At 44.3% G+C, this 17,296-nt stretch overlaps 1 protein-coding gene and 1 long non-coding RNA gene across 5 annotated transcripts in view; one reads left to right on the plus strand and one right to left on the minus strand.

Moving 5' to 3' along the window:
* Positions 1–15,258, minus strand: part of LOC135981368 (uncharacterized) — a 49,947-nt gene extending 34,689 nt beyond the window's left edge. The window contains exons 1-3 of one of the 2 annotated variants that reach the window (XR_010598360.1): positions 14,889–15,258; positions 12,207–12,445; positions 186–391 (exon numbers count right to left, since the gene is read on the minus strand). This is a non-coding gene — a long non-coding RNA (uncharacterized LOC135981368). Of the gene's footprint in view, positions 1–185; positions 392–12,206; positions 12,446–14,888 lie in introns of those variants that run through there. The other variant, XR_010598361.1, reaches the window with a different exon arrangement.
* Positions 15,208–17,296, plus strand: part of GGCT (gamma-glutamylcyclotransferase) — a 39,292-nt gene continuing 37,203 nt past the window's right edge. Inside the window, exons 1-2 of one of the 3 annotated variants that reach the window (XM_065583576.1) lie at positions 15,208–15,497; positions 16,299–16,466. In XM_065583576.1, coding sequence (XP_065439648.1) covers positions 16,299–16,466 — 168 coding nt within the window. In that variant the 5' untranslated portion in view covers positions 15,208–15,497. Of the gene's footprint in view, positions 15,498–15,704; positions 15,998–16,298; positions 16,467–17,296 lie in introns of those variants that run through there. The other 2 variants (XR_010598358.1, XM_005278675.5) reach the window with 2 other exon arrangements.

Genomic DNA, 17,296 nt, shown 5'->3' on the forward strand with positions numbered 1-17,296 from the left:
GTCCATTGTACAGTATTTCCTATCCACACACTTACAGGGGAATTCCTGTTTCACCTGATTAAAAATATTATTTTAATCTTTTCTCCCACAAGGTTAAATGTATTTCATCAGTGTTTGCCGTTATGCCAGGGATAATATTTAATCTGTTACCAAAGGCAGATCTCCATAAATGATCAAAGCCACAATTGTCTTGGAAGAACAAGATATTATTCTCCCTCTGTATGTTTAGGAGACCTGCTCTCTCCCAGCAGGAAATGAATTCTGCATCTTTCTGAACCTTGTGTGCTGTGCCCCGTGCATAATAAAATATTCGCTGAGGCAGAATTTTAGCTAGCTGTACTCCTCAGATCACTGGCTCTCGAGGAAGAGGAATTTTTGGTGTGGAAGGTCTCTGTGTGATAGAAAGAAAGAAAATAATAGCTGGTGATACATGAAAACACACCCAGTCCAGTTAGCAGTGTCTTCCCATTATCAGTGCAGAATACATATAATATATTAAACAACAACAACCAAGCGAGATCCTGCAGCACAGTCCTTGGGTTAAAGAAGACCTTGAAGGGTCATCAGGGCAAGAATGAGCAAGACATTGCTGTACATCAGCTTACCACCACAAACATGCTACCTGGGTTTAAAGTAGACTTGCCCATTGGCATCCGCTAAAATGAACAGACAGCTAAGAAAGATGGATTCTATTTTGTGTGAGCATCCGTGACTCATCGGGCTGTGGGGATCTACAGGAACAGCTCATGCATGAAGGAGAAAGCAAAATAAGGTTTCCTTGCCTTTTCCACTTGAAGTCTCCCGTGGCTTAGGGCCTTGAGCCCTTCCATCTAGCAGAAGGAATCACAGAATTCCCCCTGTAAAGCCCTCAACACCTCCTATGAAGAGCTGAGTACTTGTAATTAGAGCCTTGTAAATCTGTGGATATCCGTGGACCCTGTTTGTGTATCAGACGCGAATATAAATTTTGTATCCACGCAGGGCTCTACTTTAGTGCTTGGTAGTACCAGGCCCCTTATGAAGAGTGGAGAACCATGCATTCAGTGAGCTAGTTGTCTGGCAGGCAGTTGTAGGGGGTGTGTGTGTGAGAGAAAATGGGAATGTTTGCGATGGATTGGCATGAGCTTGGTCTCACCCCAAAAGGGTTCTGTGGGAGACAGGACCCTGCACTCAGGGCTGGCCTTACCATGAGGCAAACTGAGGCGACCGCCTCAGGTGCCAGACTGTGGGGTGGGGGGCGCCACTAGGACCCAGAGTGTAGAAAATTGTGTCTGCTGCTGGTGCATGTGTATTCTCTCTGCTCTAGATGCACAGAGATGGTGTAGTGTTGTGCTGGAGGAAGGAGGGCACAAGAGACATAACAGGCAGGCAGGAGAAAAGGTGAGGGAATAACAGGGCACGTCTTCACTACCCGCCGGATAGCAATCGGTCTATTGGGGATCAACTTATCGTGTCTAGTGAAGACGCGATAAAAATCGATCCCTGATCGCTCTGCCGTTGACTCCGGAAATCCACCGCAGCAAGAGGCGGCAGCGGAGTTGATGGCGGCGCGGCAGCGGTCGACTTGCTGCTGTCCTCACAGCCAGGTAAGTCGACCTAAAATACGCAACTTCAGCTACGCTATTCACGTATCTTAGGTCGACCCCCCGCTGTAGTGTAGACCTAGCCACAGAAAACAGCAGGAGCAGCAGGGAGAGAGAGGAGGAGGAGCCTCTTATGTACCTCTCTAGCACCCCCAGGAGCCTGGGCTCATTAACACCAGTTTCTCAGGGAGCTTCCTGTTTCTTGCTGCTTCCCTGAACCTACTTGAGGAGAACAGGCAGTCAACTGAAGTAGTAGGAGCCAGTTAGGCCCTTAAGATGCTGATATCTTCCCTCACTCAGGCCCTGCTACCAGCCTGCTTATTTGTCCCCTTCAATTGAGTGTTGAGAGCCACTATAGCTGGCACAGAACAGCAGTCATGAGTGAAAGAAGAAAACGCCCCCCTGGGGCAGCATTCAGAAAAAGAAAGCAAGCAATGGAAGCTTTTCTATCTAAGCAGGAAGGAGCTCTCCTGATATACATAGACACAAATGTTCACGGTGAACCTTCCAGCCCCAGTGAGGATGTGAGTGGTGAGGAGATGCCTGATCTTCCAGTTAGTCAGAGTGCAAGTGACTTGGCAGCTACTGCAGCATCCATATCTCCATCTCAAATGGATGTAACCATGCACAGAGGAACAAGAACAGAGGAGTGCAGACACAGAGCCGAGAGTTAAACCTTCGAGCTTTTTTTATCCCATGCAGTTCTCATTCATTGAACTTGGTGGTCAGTGATGCAGCATCAGCTTCTAGTGAGGCTGCTGAATTTTTTAATGTAATTCAAAGCATCTATGTTTTCTCTGCATCAACTCATCAATGACAAATTTTGAAGCAACGTCTGGGAACATCTTCTCTGACACCGAAACCACAGAGTGCCACACAATGGGAAAGTCGAGTGGATGCGATAAAGCCTACAAACACCAAATTGGAAAGATAGATGATGCCATAGTTGCCATTCTGGAGGATAATGCTATGACAGGAACTGTTCATGGGAGAACAGTGGCAGAGGGAAATGGAATCACCAGAAACATACATAACTTCAAATTTCTGTGTGGCTTAGTGCGGTGGCATGACATACTGTTTGAAATAAATGTTGTAAGCAAGAGACTCCAAGGTGTTGACCTTGATATATCTTGAGCAATAGAACAACTGGACAAAGCAAAGTCATACCTAGTCTTACCGGTTAGATGAGGGATTGCAAAACGTTCTAAAGAGTGCACAGAAGTTGGCAGAGGAACTTCACACTGAAGCTATTTTCCCACCCATTCAAGAATACAAAAGTCACTGAAGAAGACGACATTTTGATTACGAGGCACTGGATAATACCATAAGACACCCCAAACAACAATTCAAAGTTGAATTCTTTAACCAGGTGCTAGATTGTGCAATACAGTCAGTTGAAGAATGTTTCATGCAGCTCAAGGAACACAGCAGTATATTTGGGATGTTGTATGATATTCCAAAACTCCTCACTATACCTGAAGAAGATTTACACCAGCAATGCAGGGCACTAGTTGACACGATGATATGCGCAATATTGATACGAGTGATTTGGATGATGAACTGAAAGCCCTTTCAAGATACATTTCAGCAGGATCAACTCCAAAGACTCTTCTGGAATATATGTGCACAAATAAGATGACCACCCTCTTTCCAAATGCTCTGCGCATACTTCTAACACTTCCTGTAATGGTTGCCAGTGGAGAACGCAGCTTCTCCAAGCTGAAGTTAATAAAATCACAGCTATGCTCCACAATGACACAGGAGAGGCTGGTCGCCTTGCAACCATCTCAATAGAGCATGAGCTGGCCCAGACTGGACCTTCAGGAAGCAGTTCTAGGGTGACCAGACGTCCCGATAAAATTGGGACTGTCCCGATATTTAGGCATTTGTCCTGTGTCCCGACTGATGTTTAGTCGGGATGCAATTTGTCCCGATATTTCACACTCCTGGTTTTGTTTTGTTTTGTTCCTCCACCGCCGGGACTCTCTCCTCCCCACCTTCCCCCATGTGTCCTGATATTTTCTTCATCCCATCTGGTCACCCTAAGCAGTTCAAATCTCTGCAACCAAGAAGGCACAGAAAAAACCACTTTGATTATTCAAACAGATAAAAATGCCAGTGTTTACTATGCAGACAAGAAAAGTTTCAAATGCCTGAACAGCAAATGTAAGTTAAATGTTACTTAAAATTTTTGAACAAGGCATTTTAAGTTGTTAGTTCTCCTTTATTGGGTAGGTAGCAGAGCGGTACCATGAGAGGAGTAGAACAGGAAGAAGGCAGAATTGAGATATTTCAAAGTTTTGGCCCAAGTGAGAGGGCATGGGGGCGTCATTTGAGCTCCCTGCCTCAGGTGCCAAAATGTTGTGGGCCAGCCTTACCTGCACTCACCCAGCCCCCAGCACTCAGTGTCAGGACAGCACAGATCCAGATGTGGGAGACTCAGCTGAGTCCCATGGGAGTCTCCCCTTCTGGGGCTAACAAAGGTCCAAGAAGGCGGGGACCCCAAAACATCTAACTGCCAGAGGTAGGCCTCCCTCCCTTCCTTCGAGGACCCTCCAGCAGGCCATAGTCCAGTCCAGTGCTCTCAGGCAGATTACTCATCAGTTCTAAAGTAACCATCTGGGATCTGGCCTCCTTCCCCTCAGGCAGCTCAGATAGGCAGTGATCATGTGAGCAGTCATCACTCTCAGCCGCACCCTTCTGCAGGAGTTGAATTTTGGTGAAGTTCTATTTCCTTCCTAGGGCAGCTGTTGACTGAACTGGGTTTCTGCTTTTTAGGCCCTGCCTCCAGGCCTGACTATGCCTTCAAGATGTGGCGGGCCAGGGCTGCATGAGCTCATAACAATTTCCTTAACTTTCACCTGGCCGGTGTGGGATTTGTACACCCTGTCACATGACTAGATAGAGTAATACCAATTTCTGATTTTCTCACTGATTGGAAGAGGGTAGGAAAATGACAGAGGTAAGGTAATTTGGATGCCTTGTTTGCAAAAATGCAGCCTTACCTCTGTTTTTCTCGCATTTCTATTTTTTTTTTTATTATTATTATGAACTCTAACATTCTGGAAGGCCATAGAACTTTCAAACCATTCGTATGTGCCTGCAGTCTTAACTCCCCTTGATGAAGTTCAGATATAGGACTTTAAACTTGATTCATGCTTAATGATTTTCACCCAGCATGTTCCATGGAACTATGTATAAGTGTATATTACATTTCACTGATTTTTTTTAATTAGTGAAAATAGTGAAATCTGACAATTTTTTCAAAGGTTAGTACATTTCTTTAACCGTGCTGAGGTCGACTGAATGGCTTAGATCCCCAAAGGTATTTATTTAGGTGCACTGATTTCAATGGGAACTAGCCACTGTCTTTCATGATGATGATAAACAGTGAAACTAATAGCTGAAGCACAAAGTTATAAAATGCTGTGACTCCTGTTGACTCAAATTAACAAACCAAATCATCTTCTGATTCTGTCTAATTAGATCAGCCAGATAGTCTGGGCAACAACAATTCAAAGAACTTGGATAGGAAGGGGAAGAAAACCCTTTCAAATTGATATGCAGCTAGACAAGAAGCTAATGCAAAGACTTTAAAAAGAGAAGGAACGTGCTCAGACAGACAAATACCTGTAAGGATCCTAATTGTTGCATTCTGAACTAGTATGGTACAAGTAAGTGGTCCTGAAAACAAAGAATTTTCAGTAATTTAAGTCACAAAAAAACAGGCATATTTCATCAGTCTGTTTAGCCGAGCACTGGTCTCAACAAACTAAGATTATGTCTACACTGCACTTTCGTTGGTAAAACTTTTGTTGGTCAGGAGTGTGGAAAACAAAACAAAACAAAAAACAAAAACAAAAACCCCACACCCGACTAACAAAAGTTTTGCTGACAAAAAGCGCCGGTGTGGACAGCGCTTTGTCAGCAGGAGATACTCTCCCACCGACAAAGCTACTGCCTCTCATTGGGGGTGGTTTTATTTTTTTGGCAGGAGAGCTCTCTCCTGCCGACAAAGAGCGGCCACACTGAGTACCTTACAGCGGCACGGCTGTAGCAGCACAGCTGTGCCGCTGTAAGGTGCGCAGTGTAGACGTATCCTAATGCTTCAGAAGTGGTAGAAAGGAGCTTTGGTAAAGGACCCAAGATATCTGTCCATCAGAAGCAGTTAAGTGTTATAATGAAGTGCTAACAAAGTGACTAATCCTGGGAAGTGTTTAGCACCTACAACTCACATTGCCTTCACTGGAAGCTGTGGTTCAAGCCCAAAGTGTGTGGAAAACAACTTGGGCTTTTGCTACACGCACTTTTGTCAGCAAAACTCTTGTTGATCAGGGATGTGTAAAAAAAAAAAAAAACCACCACACACACATCCCAGACCGACATAAGTTTCACTGACAAATGCATCGGTGTAGACAGCGCTGTGTCGGCGGGACAGCATCTCCCACCAATCTAGTACTGCTGCTCCTTGGGGGTGGTTTAATTATGCCTCTCCCACCAGCATAGAGCAGCTCCACAAGAGACCTTACAGCAGCGCAGCTGCAGGGGTACACCTGTAAGGTCTGTAGTGTACACAGCCATAGAAATAGTGATGATTATAGGATTCAGAATGCGACAGTCAAATCACCACTGTGTGACACAGTCCAGTCCAGATTTAAGAGCACAGTGATATTGCAGGACTGGAGAACATAGGCCATTTATAACTAACCTTATCTGATCATTTTTCTGTAATGAAAGATGACAGAGGGAAGAGAAGAGCATAGCAACCGACCTCACACTGACCTACAGTCGCTAAGAGGATGACGAGCAGACAAACATACACTAAACAGAAATGGCAGAACTGCTTGGAGACAGCAGGATGCAGTAGTTTAATCTGTCTCCATGGATTCATTAGTAATTGTATTTACTCAGAAATGCTAAAATGTATTTCAATACTAAAAGACAAACTGCTTGATCCACCATGACACAGCGGAAATGTCAAAGCCAGAGAATAGGCAATGGTGTTGTAGCCATGTTACTCCCAGGATATTAGCGAGACAAAGTAGGAGAGGTCATATATTTTATTGGATCAACTTCATAAGTAAGCCAGAGAAGAAAGACAACCAAAACTGATGATCTGAAAAGGAATAAATGCGTTCTGTGGCAGGATATGCTAATGAGGAGAGATTCTTAGACAACTCATACTAAATATTGTCCTAATAAAATAATCTTGATGCACAGCAAACTAAAGCATCTCAGTAAATGGGGAAACTAACTTTACAAAATCTTCAGGAACCATTTGCTTCTCACCATTAAGGAAATATTATCATTCAAAGAGCTAAAAAAACAAAAACAAAAAACAAAACAAAACAAAAAAACCAGAGGACAAAATACTGAGTTGCTCCCAATGTAAAATGAAAAGGCGCCGGATTCTGTACTTATTTACTCTGCAGTTCGATATAATTACTCCTGATGATTTACACTGGTATAAATGAGATGAGAATCTGGCATTGGGTAGCAGCAGCTGGCATTCTCTCTTTGCCAACTAAGGTGATATAGGAAAAACAACAAGGAGTCCTTGTGGCACCTTAGAGACTAACAAATGTATTTGGGCATAAGCTTTCGTGGGCTAGAACCCATTTCGTCAGATGCATGAAGTGAAAAATACAGGAGCAGGTATAAATACATGAAAGGATGGGGGCTGCTTTACCAAGTGTGAGTCAGTCTAACGAGATAAATCACTTGGTAAAGCAACCCCCATCCTTTCATGTATTTATACCTGCTCCTGTATTTTTCACTTCATGCATCTGACGAAATGGGTTCTAGCCCACGAAAGCTTATGCCCAAATAAATTTGTTTGTGGCACCTTAGAGACTAGGACTCCTTGTTGTTTTTGCTGATACAGACTAACACGGCTACCCCTCTGAAACCTGTAAGGTGATATAAGGCAACACTTTCAAAACTAGCCACCAAAGTCATGCTTGCAAGGTACGAATGGCCCTGTTCAAATGGGCACTTGAGAGTGTAAAATATGCACTTATGTACCAAAGTTAACTACTGCGTGGAGAAACAGATAGTTGTGTGTGTGAGGATCTATTTGCATGAGCAGTCACCCATTTTACACACATGTAATTATCTGTTTGCATCTGCACTCACATATTTTGGCAGATGCAATTTGAGCACTTATTGTTTAAAATTTGGCCCATAATGTCCTGCGCCTGTCAGAGTTAGAGGAACTATGCAAAGTTAGCAGGCAGGGATCTAGTTGTTGTCTCTGAATCTGTGTTCTGTACAATAAAGAGCAGAATCAAAATGTGGCAATGCAGCCCCCGTATTATCAATACATTGTCCAGAGAGCAACCGGTATTCTAGTCCTGCATATAAAGGGGATACTCCTTCTCCTTCTGCTCCTTCTTCCCCCTTGCATGGATCTTCCATCAAAGGCCAGATTGTGCAAATAAGGCACAGGACTGTACTGGGTGTGGTGTCGAACCTGGGAAAGTCTGAGAGACCCATCCTTTAGGAGGATGCACCACGTGCTACTCCACACAGGGCTAAAATAAGGGGAAGTACAAGAGAGCACAGTTTCTCCTCTGCTGAAATCAGGGTGAGAGCTCCCCCTCTTCTTCCTCTCCCTACTTTGGAGGAGACCTGTTCCCTCTCATCTCTGGCTTTCAGCGAGAGCTGGGGAATCTGAAGTTGGGAAAAGTAGGAGTAGTAGACAGTTGGCTGAGGAGTTTCTAGAACTTTCAGCCTTTCCACCAGTAGGCGGAGTAGCAGCAGTAACTGACAAGGGAAGAGGAGGTGTCCCAGTCAGATGTCCCTAAATAAATAGATTTTGCAATAAATCTCTGTTCTCAAATGTCTTAAAGTCCAGATATGCAGGAAATTGCAGCAGGCTTTTCAAAAATTTTCAGAGAAGAACCGTTCCAATTTTTATTTGTTTTTACAACAATATTGATTATCCCTCCTGGCAGAAATTGAGTTGGGGAGTTCCAAGGATGTGGCTGGTTGGCTGTGGTTTAAAAGCACACTTTATTTGTGAAAAATTTTAAAATCAGAACACCTAAGCCAGAGGGGTTTCAGTGGAGTCACTGAATTAGTCCAATGAGCCACTGAATATTTCCACTCAAAACAGATAAAGGGATTTAGTGTGCTTAGGACTTTGAGTTCTCGTGTAGGCTTTGTGCTGGTCCTCTGCAGAGGGGTGAACTTTACCCAATGGGACACAGCAACATAATGACTCACTGTAAAATAAGCTATGTTCATTTACACAAGCATTAGTTTTCTATAGCTCCCAAGACCTAACATTGTATTAAGAATGTACCATCGCTGTAACCATCTTATGGCATACATATGTAGGCTCGGCAGAATTCTGCTTTTAAAATTTTGGCAAATAATATGTTTTTATCTATTCATCAATTTAAATTTTCATAGTTGTGGGAAATTATGGAGGGGTTGGACACAGGAGGCTCAGACAATAATTATTTAATGACAGGAGATGCTGAGATTCAAAGAGTTAAAGCTTTGTAACCATTAAAACACAAATCACATGACAAAATATACAAAGGAAGAATCCTTAAGTTCTCAGACAAGGTTTTGCGTACTTTGCCTATCTGTAAATTTCTATGATTGTTGATAGAAATATTTTTTGTTGGTTTGTGAGTGTCTGGCTAAATCAATGTTCCAAGCCTACAAATATGTGTAATTTTAATTAAATAATAATGGCAAAGCACATCCTGATAGGAATCCCTAGAGGGGAGGTATATATGGACATACTTAATTTAATTTGTTGCCCTTGTTCACCAGAGATATTATTTTTTTAAATATAAGGCTCCACTTTATAGCAGTCCTGGACTGGGAATTTTCCACCACTAGATGGCAGCCTTTAGCTGATTTAGCTGATCCCACTGCTTTGGATTTTTGGCCTAACACAAAGCAGAAGAGAGAGCACAGGCATATAATATGTCGTGCATCTAGATTCAGAATTATACTACTGATTGAGATTAATTTCTATGAAAACACTATTTATTTTCTCCATTAATTAGCCATTATTAATTGTGCATATCAGAGCGCTTTCTGGTATGTATCGTCAGCCAATAAGATCTCAGCTGAGACAATAAGTATAACGGCTAAATTGTTTCTGTGTTACTGGAATGTTTTGTGCTTACAGAGGATAAAAACGATTACTAATTGTTTTAGGTGTCAAACAAGTTGACCATAGCACTGTGTCAGCTGGTCTGGAGATATTTTGAAACATCCAGAATTGATTTGCTTCTAAAAGCAGGTTTCATTTAGCAGCCTAACCTCTAGGGGAAGTTAGTGATCATTGAATAAACTAAAAATATAAAATCCAACAACATCAACAAAACAGTGGTTACTTAAGCTCAGATAATTATAGGAAAGATTACTTTTATCATTCAGAAACTCTAGTTCAAAGTAGGCTGCAGTCCAGAATGCTCATAGTCATCTTTTGCACTCTCAGATAATGCTTGGCAATTATATGTAGTTTGGTCCTACTGAATCTAACTCTAGTTCTTGCATTTGTTACTTAAAGAATGGTTTCATCAGATAAAATATTCACTGTCAATGTGACATCAGCTACACAGAAATGAATCTTTCTGTAACCTGGATACCGGCATGTCTCAGGGTATATGATAAATAGGATTAGATATGAACCATGTTGATTTATTGCTCAATGCACGGGTTAAATGGATGGCCAGATTTTAGGATACTATTATTTATTTGTATTACAATAGTACCTAGAGACCCCAGAAAAGACTTTGGCCTAGGTTTTGTACATACACCTGATAAGAGACCTGAACAGGTTACAATCTAAATAGACAAAAACAGACATAAGGGGGTTGGGACCAAATTGTTTTCTACTTCACATTGGCAAAGGATCTTAGAAGTTTTCACCTTCCTATGGAAGGGCATCTGTCAGCAGGTGATGGAGTAGTGGCTTGGACATGTTTCCTTCTTTTAAATCTAGGCCAAAGGTATTTTTTGTTCAATTCAGGTCAGACGGTTCAAAAAACAAATAGTGTTCTGCTCCCTGGACTCATCCACGATCCAAGCTGCATCCCCTAATGATACTACTCATAGTATCTTCTCACAGTAGACTGTCAAGCTCTTCATACTCTGAGCATCACTCTTCTTCTATGTGTTTTGGTCAGTAATGAAACAGTTTAAAAGGTTGACATGTAAATTACTATCGCAAGGCTGCAGAGCTACCATGTCACTGAAATGACATAGGTACACTACAGGCTCTCTGCAGACTCAGATCCCCCGTTTCCATTAACCTTTTCTGTGAGCTGCTGAGCATCCCTTGTGAGGTGCTGTTACCCTCACCTCCTATTGGCTTAGGAGTATCTACCACACATTTGAATGATGTATAAAGAAGATCTATAATAAACATGATTATTGCATTGCTTCACATTTTAAGGGTTTCTTTGCACCCATAGGGACTAGATTTTTTTTTTTTTTTTAAACAAAAGCTTAAATTTTGGGACATAAGATGGCAGTCACCAGCACACTGCAAGCCAGTCCAGTTCAGCCCTTGCTGCTATCACACTCAAATATCTGAGATGCTAAATCACTGTTTGTAAATTGCCACAGGCCATGCATGGAATGAAATGGACTTCAGAAGTGCAGTTTGATCAACTCATTTAAACTAAAAATGAATATGAATACTGTAAATCAAGCTTTCATTTATGTAGCATTTAAATTAGTATTATGCTAAATCCAGAATAGGTAATGCCAGCAAATATCACATATTACTGTGCAATACAAAAATGCTTTGGGGACTATTGAATATTGTTCCTTGGCTTTAAAACAGATGAATTCATCAGTTCATTGAGAATTGATTAACCCCATGTATAGATAATACCAGACAAAAGGGAGACCATCATAGAAATAGAGATTGATTAAATCCTCAATTGATTAAATAATTACAGTTTGAGGGGGAAGCAGTGTTTTAAATATATTCTCTTTCAGCTTTCACAAAGTTGGCCCCAATCCTACCAGCTACTGCATACAGGCAAATGGGATTGCCTGCCAGGATCCAGCTGTAGGATCAGGGACTTGTTTTCCAAACCTCTCATTCATTTCACACTGCCCTTAACATTTGGTAACATCAAAATCCGACTCCCTGGGCTTAAATCTTGACTTCAGAACTCTAAGCTTAGTTAACTAATGTATATATCTAAAATGATACAAATACACTTTTTGACATTTCCTATTTATTTATTGCTTTTTCTTTCTTCTATACACCAAGGTATAAGGGTTTTCTGGGGAAAATCTCTTGTTTTATATTGGTCCTTGTGAGGGTTTACGTCCCTTGTTACAGGGCAACATGGCCTAATGGTGAGAGTCCATAGAACCGCCCCTGGTTACAGGGCCACACGGCCTAGTGGCCAGAGTCCATGGAACAAGCCCTTGTTACAGGGCCATAGGACCTTACTACTGGCTCAGCAGGGGGGGGGTCCTACCAAAACACGCTGAGACTTACCGGGGGCAAGGTACCAGTCCATCACCTCCCCCGGGTCGCTTCCTACCAACTTGGGAGATGGGGTCTCCCACGGATCCCAGGGCTCTCTACGGGTCTCCGCCTCCCCTGGTTCCTCCCACAGTAGGGGTTCGTACCGGTCTGTAGAAGCCTCTATTCCCAGCAGCTTCAAGAGCATCGGCTGGTCCTCTGCAGGAGCTTCCCAGGTAGGTCCTTCCCCTGCGGCCACCAGCCCAGACTGAGCTGAATTCCCTCCCTTTATACTCCCTGAGCACTTGGAGCATGCCCAGTACGAATGGGGTGGGACTTCCTCCGTCAGAGCTACTGGTCTGACGTCACTGGGTCCAGTGCGAGACGGGACTGCCCCGTCAAAGTCCTAAATAAAATATACAAGAGAGACCTATTAATATACGTGATTAACGTGAAAACAAACTATTCCTCAAGTCATTTTTGATCAAAAGGACACCCTCTGAATTTATTTGTCCCAAAATTCTATGGGTGAAATCTTGGCCCCAATGAAGGCAATGGCCAAATTCCTATTGACTCAAATGGGGCCAGGGTTCCATCCAAAGATCATAATAACAAAACTTAAATGAAAAGTAGTTGTTGTTAAACAAATAAATATTCCCCTATAAAGCAATAAGCCAAAATACTGTATCAAAGGAACCTAAAAGTGAAATTGTGACTATAAACAAAATACTGATACTGACTTCATTGATTTTCATCATCTAAGCTGAGAGAAATGCAAAAAGTAAACAAAGAGCATAAAAAGGATGAATATATTGGATTGGGATTCTGCACCACTGAAGACTCAATGCGAGGGTGGCACTTGGAGGTATAAAATGCTGGATTGATCTCAATGTGCTGTTAACTTGAAACCTAGGTATTACAATTAAATATCAATATAGTTGAATAGTTAACTACTGATAGTTTTAGTAAAAACATCCAGCATGTGTGCTTATCCCACAATCCCAAATGTATACCATATCTTCCTAGGTACTAGTAACCCAGCTACTCAACAGTTAGACAACTTCTACAATGCACTGACAGTACCATCATCTGTGGCATGTTGAAAAGTGAAACTGTGAGGATAGCATAAAATACATTGAAATTAATATACAAATAAATAATATAGAGGCTCCTGTACTGCATGCATTTTTCATTTTTGTATCTCATTCATTAAATTAAAATATAGGTTTTAGTGAAACTGTCAAAGAATTTCCTATTTTCTGCATCACAGTGCTGCAGAATCCAGGAATTTTGCTGCAGATTTTGATTCCAGCTTGTCACATTGTACGCTGATGGCTATTTTGCATGAAGCCACTTGTGGAATGAAATAGTCATAGGAATGGAACTCTATTAGTTAATATTTTTTGTTAATATCTCTTGTGAATGTATTTTATATGCTTTTCAGTAATCTCTATTGTAGTCCTCAGTGGTACTTGGCAGATGTATCCTTCTGACAAAATCTATTAATGTGTTATCTTATAAAAAATTTATTCTGTTGAATGAATAAAAAGCTTTGCTTAGTAATCGAATATTGACAAACAATGAACTAGGTTATGATGTGCCATTAATATGTTCCTTAAGTCAGCTTTCTGCTTACACTCAAGAAGAGTATTAATAACCTAAATAAAACATGCCCTAGAGTGCCTTTATACAAAAGTGAAACCTTTCTTTAATGGATCACCGAGGGGACCATCAAAAAATTGATTGCCTAATTGTGCTTAACAAAAGACTGATCCAAAGTTTACTGCAAAATTGAAAACCTTGGAAATGCTCTAAAGCAGTGTCATCAAAAGCAGAGCTGCCCACTGGACATCTCGTTCCTCCAAGCAGGTTTCACTTCAATTACTCTTTCCCATTTAAGACACTACCAAATAACTTTTTGCCACTAAAACCCAGGTTGGGCCCCTAAGATTCAGCTGTGAATCATTTGTCCACACTTAATGTGCAAAAGTGATTCACTTAGAGAGAAAGCAGTGGATACAATATGGTCTCTTGTTTTTTTTTTGTAAACTGCTTATACTTCTGCCAGGTTCCCCTGCAAGAGCTGTGCTAGTGCTACCATGACTCTCTGCCCTTTACAATAAGAACATAATGGCCATATTGGGTCAGACCAATGATGCATCTAGCCATGTACCCTGTCTTTGACTGTAGCCAGTAGTACCAGAACTTCAGGGGGAGTGTACAGAACAGGGCAATTTTGAAGAGCTCCACCCATCCTCCCCACCTGGCTTTGGCAGTCAGAGCTTTAGAGTTGCCCTAGGCATAGGGTTACATCCCGGATCATATTGGCTAACAGCTGTTGATTGACCTATTCTCAGTGACCTTATCTAGTTCTTTTTTTAACCCAGTTATTCTTTCAGCCAACAAACCTCCCTGGCAATGAGTTCCACAGGTTAGTTTGGGGTTTGTGAAAAAGTAGTTCCTCTTGTTTGTATTCAATCTGCTTCCTATTAATTTCAGCAGGTGATCCCTGGGTTTTGTATTATGGAAAAGCATAAACATTTATCTATTCATTTTTTCCACACCACTCATAATTTTATAGACCTTTATCCTATCCCATCCCCCCAATCATCTCTTTTCTAAACCAAACAGCCCTAATCTTTTTAGCCTCTCTTTGTACGGAAGCCATTCCATGCCCCTGTGTTGCCCTTCTCTGTTCCTTGCCCAGTTATCGTTTTTGAGATAAGGTGACCAGAACGGGTCACGGTATTCAAAGAGTGGGCACGCACACTATGGATTTATACAGTGGCAGTATGTTATTTTCTGCCTTATTTTTCATCCCTTTCCTCACACTGCCTAAGAATGCTCACCTTTTTGACCACTGCGGCTTGTTGAGCTGAAATGTTTGGAGAACTTTCCATGGCGATGCCAAGATCTCTCTGGAGCAGTGACGGTGAATTTACATGCCACGGTTCTACATGCCTATCTGGCATTTTTCCAGATGTGCATCACTAGGCAAGGCTCACTGCTGGATTTCAGTGGCGTCCAGGGGCCTGCCCTTAGCAGTGAGGTAATAGTAGCCCCACCCACCGCTCCCCAGCCTTGTACCTTCCACCTTGCACCAGGCCCCGCTTCCACCAGTGTTCCCCCTCCTCCTGGCACCTCCCCCCTCACAGCCCTTTGGCTAGGCCAGCAGCCCACAGGGAACAGGTCGGCAGCGGGCGGAACGTCCTCCCGACGTCACTCCGTGCCGCTCCAAGCAGCCAGTGGGTGTTCCCGCCCGAGAGGAGAATCGCTCTGGGGACTGGCGAGCCAGCGGCGGCCAATCAGGAGCGGCTGCATGCCGGCCGGCAGGGCACTTGGCCAATGGGGAGCGCTGTTATGCAGTTGCCAGCCGGGCGGCTCGGTCCGCTATCCCTGCCGCGGGATCAGCTGTCCCTGCTCCAGCGGCAGCCGCGCGGCGCCCTCCTGGCCGGGAGGTGAGGCTGGGATCGCCGGACCGGACCGGGCCGGTCAAGGGGGGGTCCCCGCGGCCCGGCTGCTCATCCCCGGGCAGGCAGCTGTGCGGCTGCATTTGGGCCTTGCGCCGCCCTGGGGTGTCCCCCTGCAGTGCCCGGCCTCTCCTCCTCCGTACCCGCCCTGGGGCTGTAGGGCCCGGGGTAGCGCAGCGCTGGTGTGGGGAGCCACGGACCTAGCGCCGCTCACCGTGGCTGCTGGGCGCGGGTCGCCTGCCTGAGCCGTGAAAGCCGCCTGGGCAGGGAAGCGCCCTGCACCGCGCTGGAGCCGGATGCCGGCTGTGCGGCCGCTGGAGCTCCCCTCTAGCCCTGGGGCGGCGATCAGAGACCCCTGCAGCCGGAGCAGGCATCTGGCCCTTCTCGCAGAGGCATTGATCCTGGCTGTTCTCCACGGCTCTGTCCCCAGCAGTGGGATGGCCGCCACCACCGCCCTTGGAGGCAGCTATGGGGCCAAGTACAGCGGAGTTAAGACTTTTCCAGCCTAAATATGCTTTTACTCCTCCATCCGCATCAGAGCGGATGTTTATAAGCCACTGTTTATAAGCCAGGGAATCAGCCATCAAGAGAGAGAACAGGAGCAAAGGCGAAGGGCAAATGGGGGTGTAGCTGGTGCAGGAAAGATGGTGAAGGAGCCACGGAAGCCACAAGGCCAGGGGGAGTGAGGAGGGGTATAAGTAACAGTTACTTATAATAAGTAGAGTTCATCAACAAGCACTGTTGAAATTTCCTTTAACACTTGCTTTTTTATTATTCTCTGTATGGTAGATGGAGACTCCCAGGAGCTGTGTTTGTACCAGGTCGGGTGGCGGTTTGGGAGTCAGTACCTGTGGGGAGGACAGTTTCCTGCATTTTGCTTATGCCAGTAACCTGCTTTGGGAGAGGATCCTGCTAAAAAACCCATCTGCCACTTTCTATGCTGTAGCCAACTTGCAGGTCTGTATCTATGGAGAGATGGAACCATGTATTCTCCATTCTTTGGCCTTTCCTTTATATGTGCCAAAGAAATTTAGACTTAATCTGTGTTTTAGTTATAGTTTCAGGAACCTGGGGAGGAGGCATAGCTGCTACATTAGGGAAAATGTTTGTTACATTTCACTAACACTTCATTTTATTTTTAAGCCTGTAGAATATTGAAGTACGCTTTGTGAAGCTCTAAGCTCATGTCTGAACATTACCTGAGTAGTGCTGCTGCTGCTCATCCCATTGCTTCATAGGCTACCTGAATTGAAAATACTCTTTTCAGGGACACTCCAGGCACCAAGCAGCATGTAACTGGAAAAGTTCTGAGTGCTTAGAGCCCCTCTTAGATACTGTATCCTTATATACTTAACTAGGGTGACCAGATTACCAGTATAAAATATCGGGACAGGGGCGGAGCCAAAAAAGGGGGGGCGGAGCAAAAAAAAAAGAGTTTTAAGGGGCCTGGGGCATTAGCAGGCCCCGCGTGCTGCCCTCCCCGCGGAGCCTCCCGCCCCCTGGCCCGCCAGGGGCATATGCGGGGCGCAGTGGGTCTGGGCGGGGGCAGTGGGTCTGGGCGGGGGCAGCGGGTCTGGGCGGGGGCAGCGCGGAGCGGGCAGGAGCCGGGGGGGCGGCAGGGGCCGAATCCCCGCTGCTGCCAAGGAGCCCCGCGCCTCTCCCGCCCGCTCGCGGCTGTGGCTCCTTCCCGGCGGGATGCGCCCCCTGCTGCCCCGGGCACATGCGGCACGCGTCCCCCGCGCCTAGTCTCCCTCCCGCCGGGAAGGAGCAGCTGGACGCGTGCCGCA

This window comes from Chrysemys picta, chromosome 2 (assembly GCF_011386835.1).
Source record: "Chrysemys picta bellii isolate R12L10 chromosome 2, ASM1138683v2, whole genome shotgun sequence".
NCBI lineage: Eukaryota > Metazoa > Chordata > Testudines > Emydidae > Chrysemys > Chrysemys picta.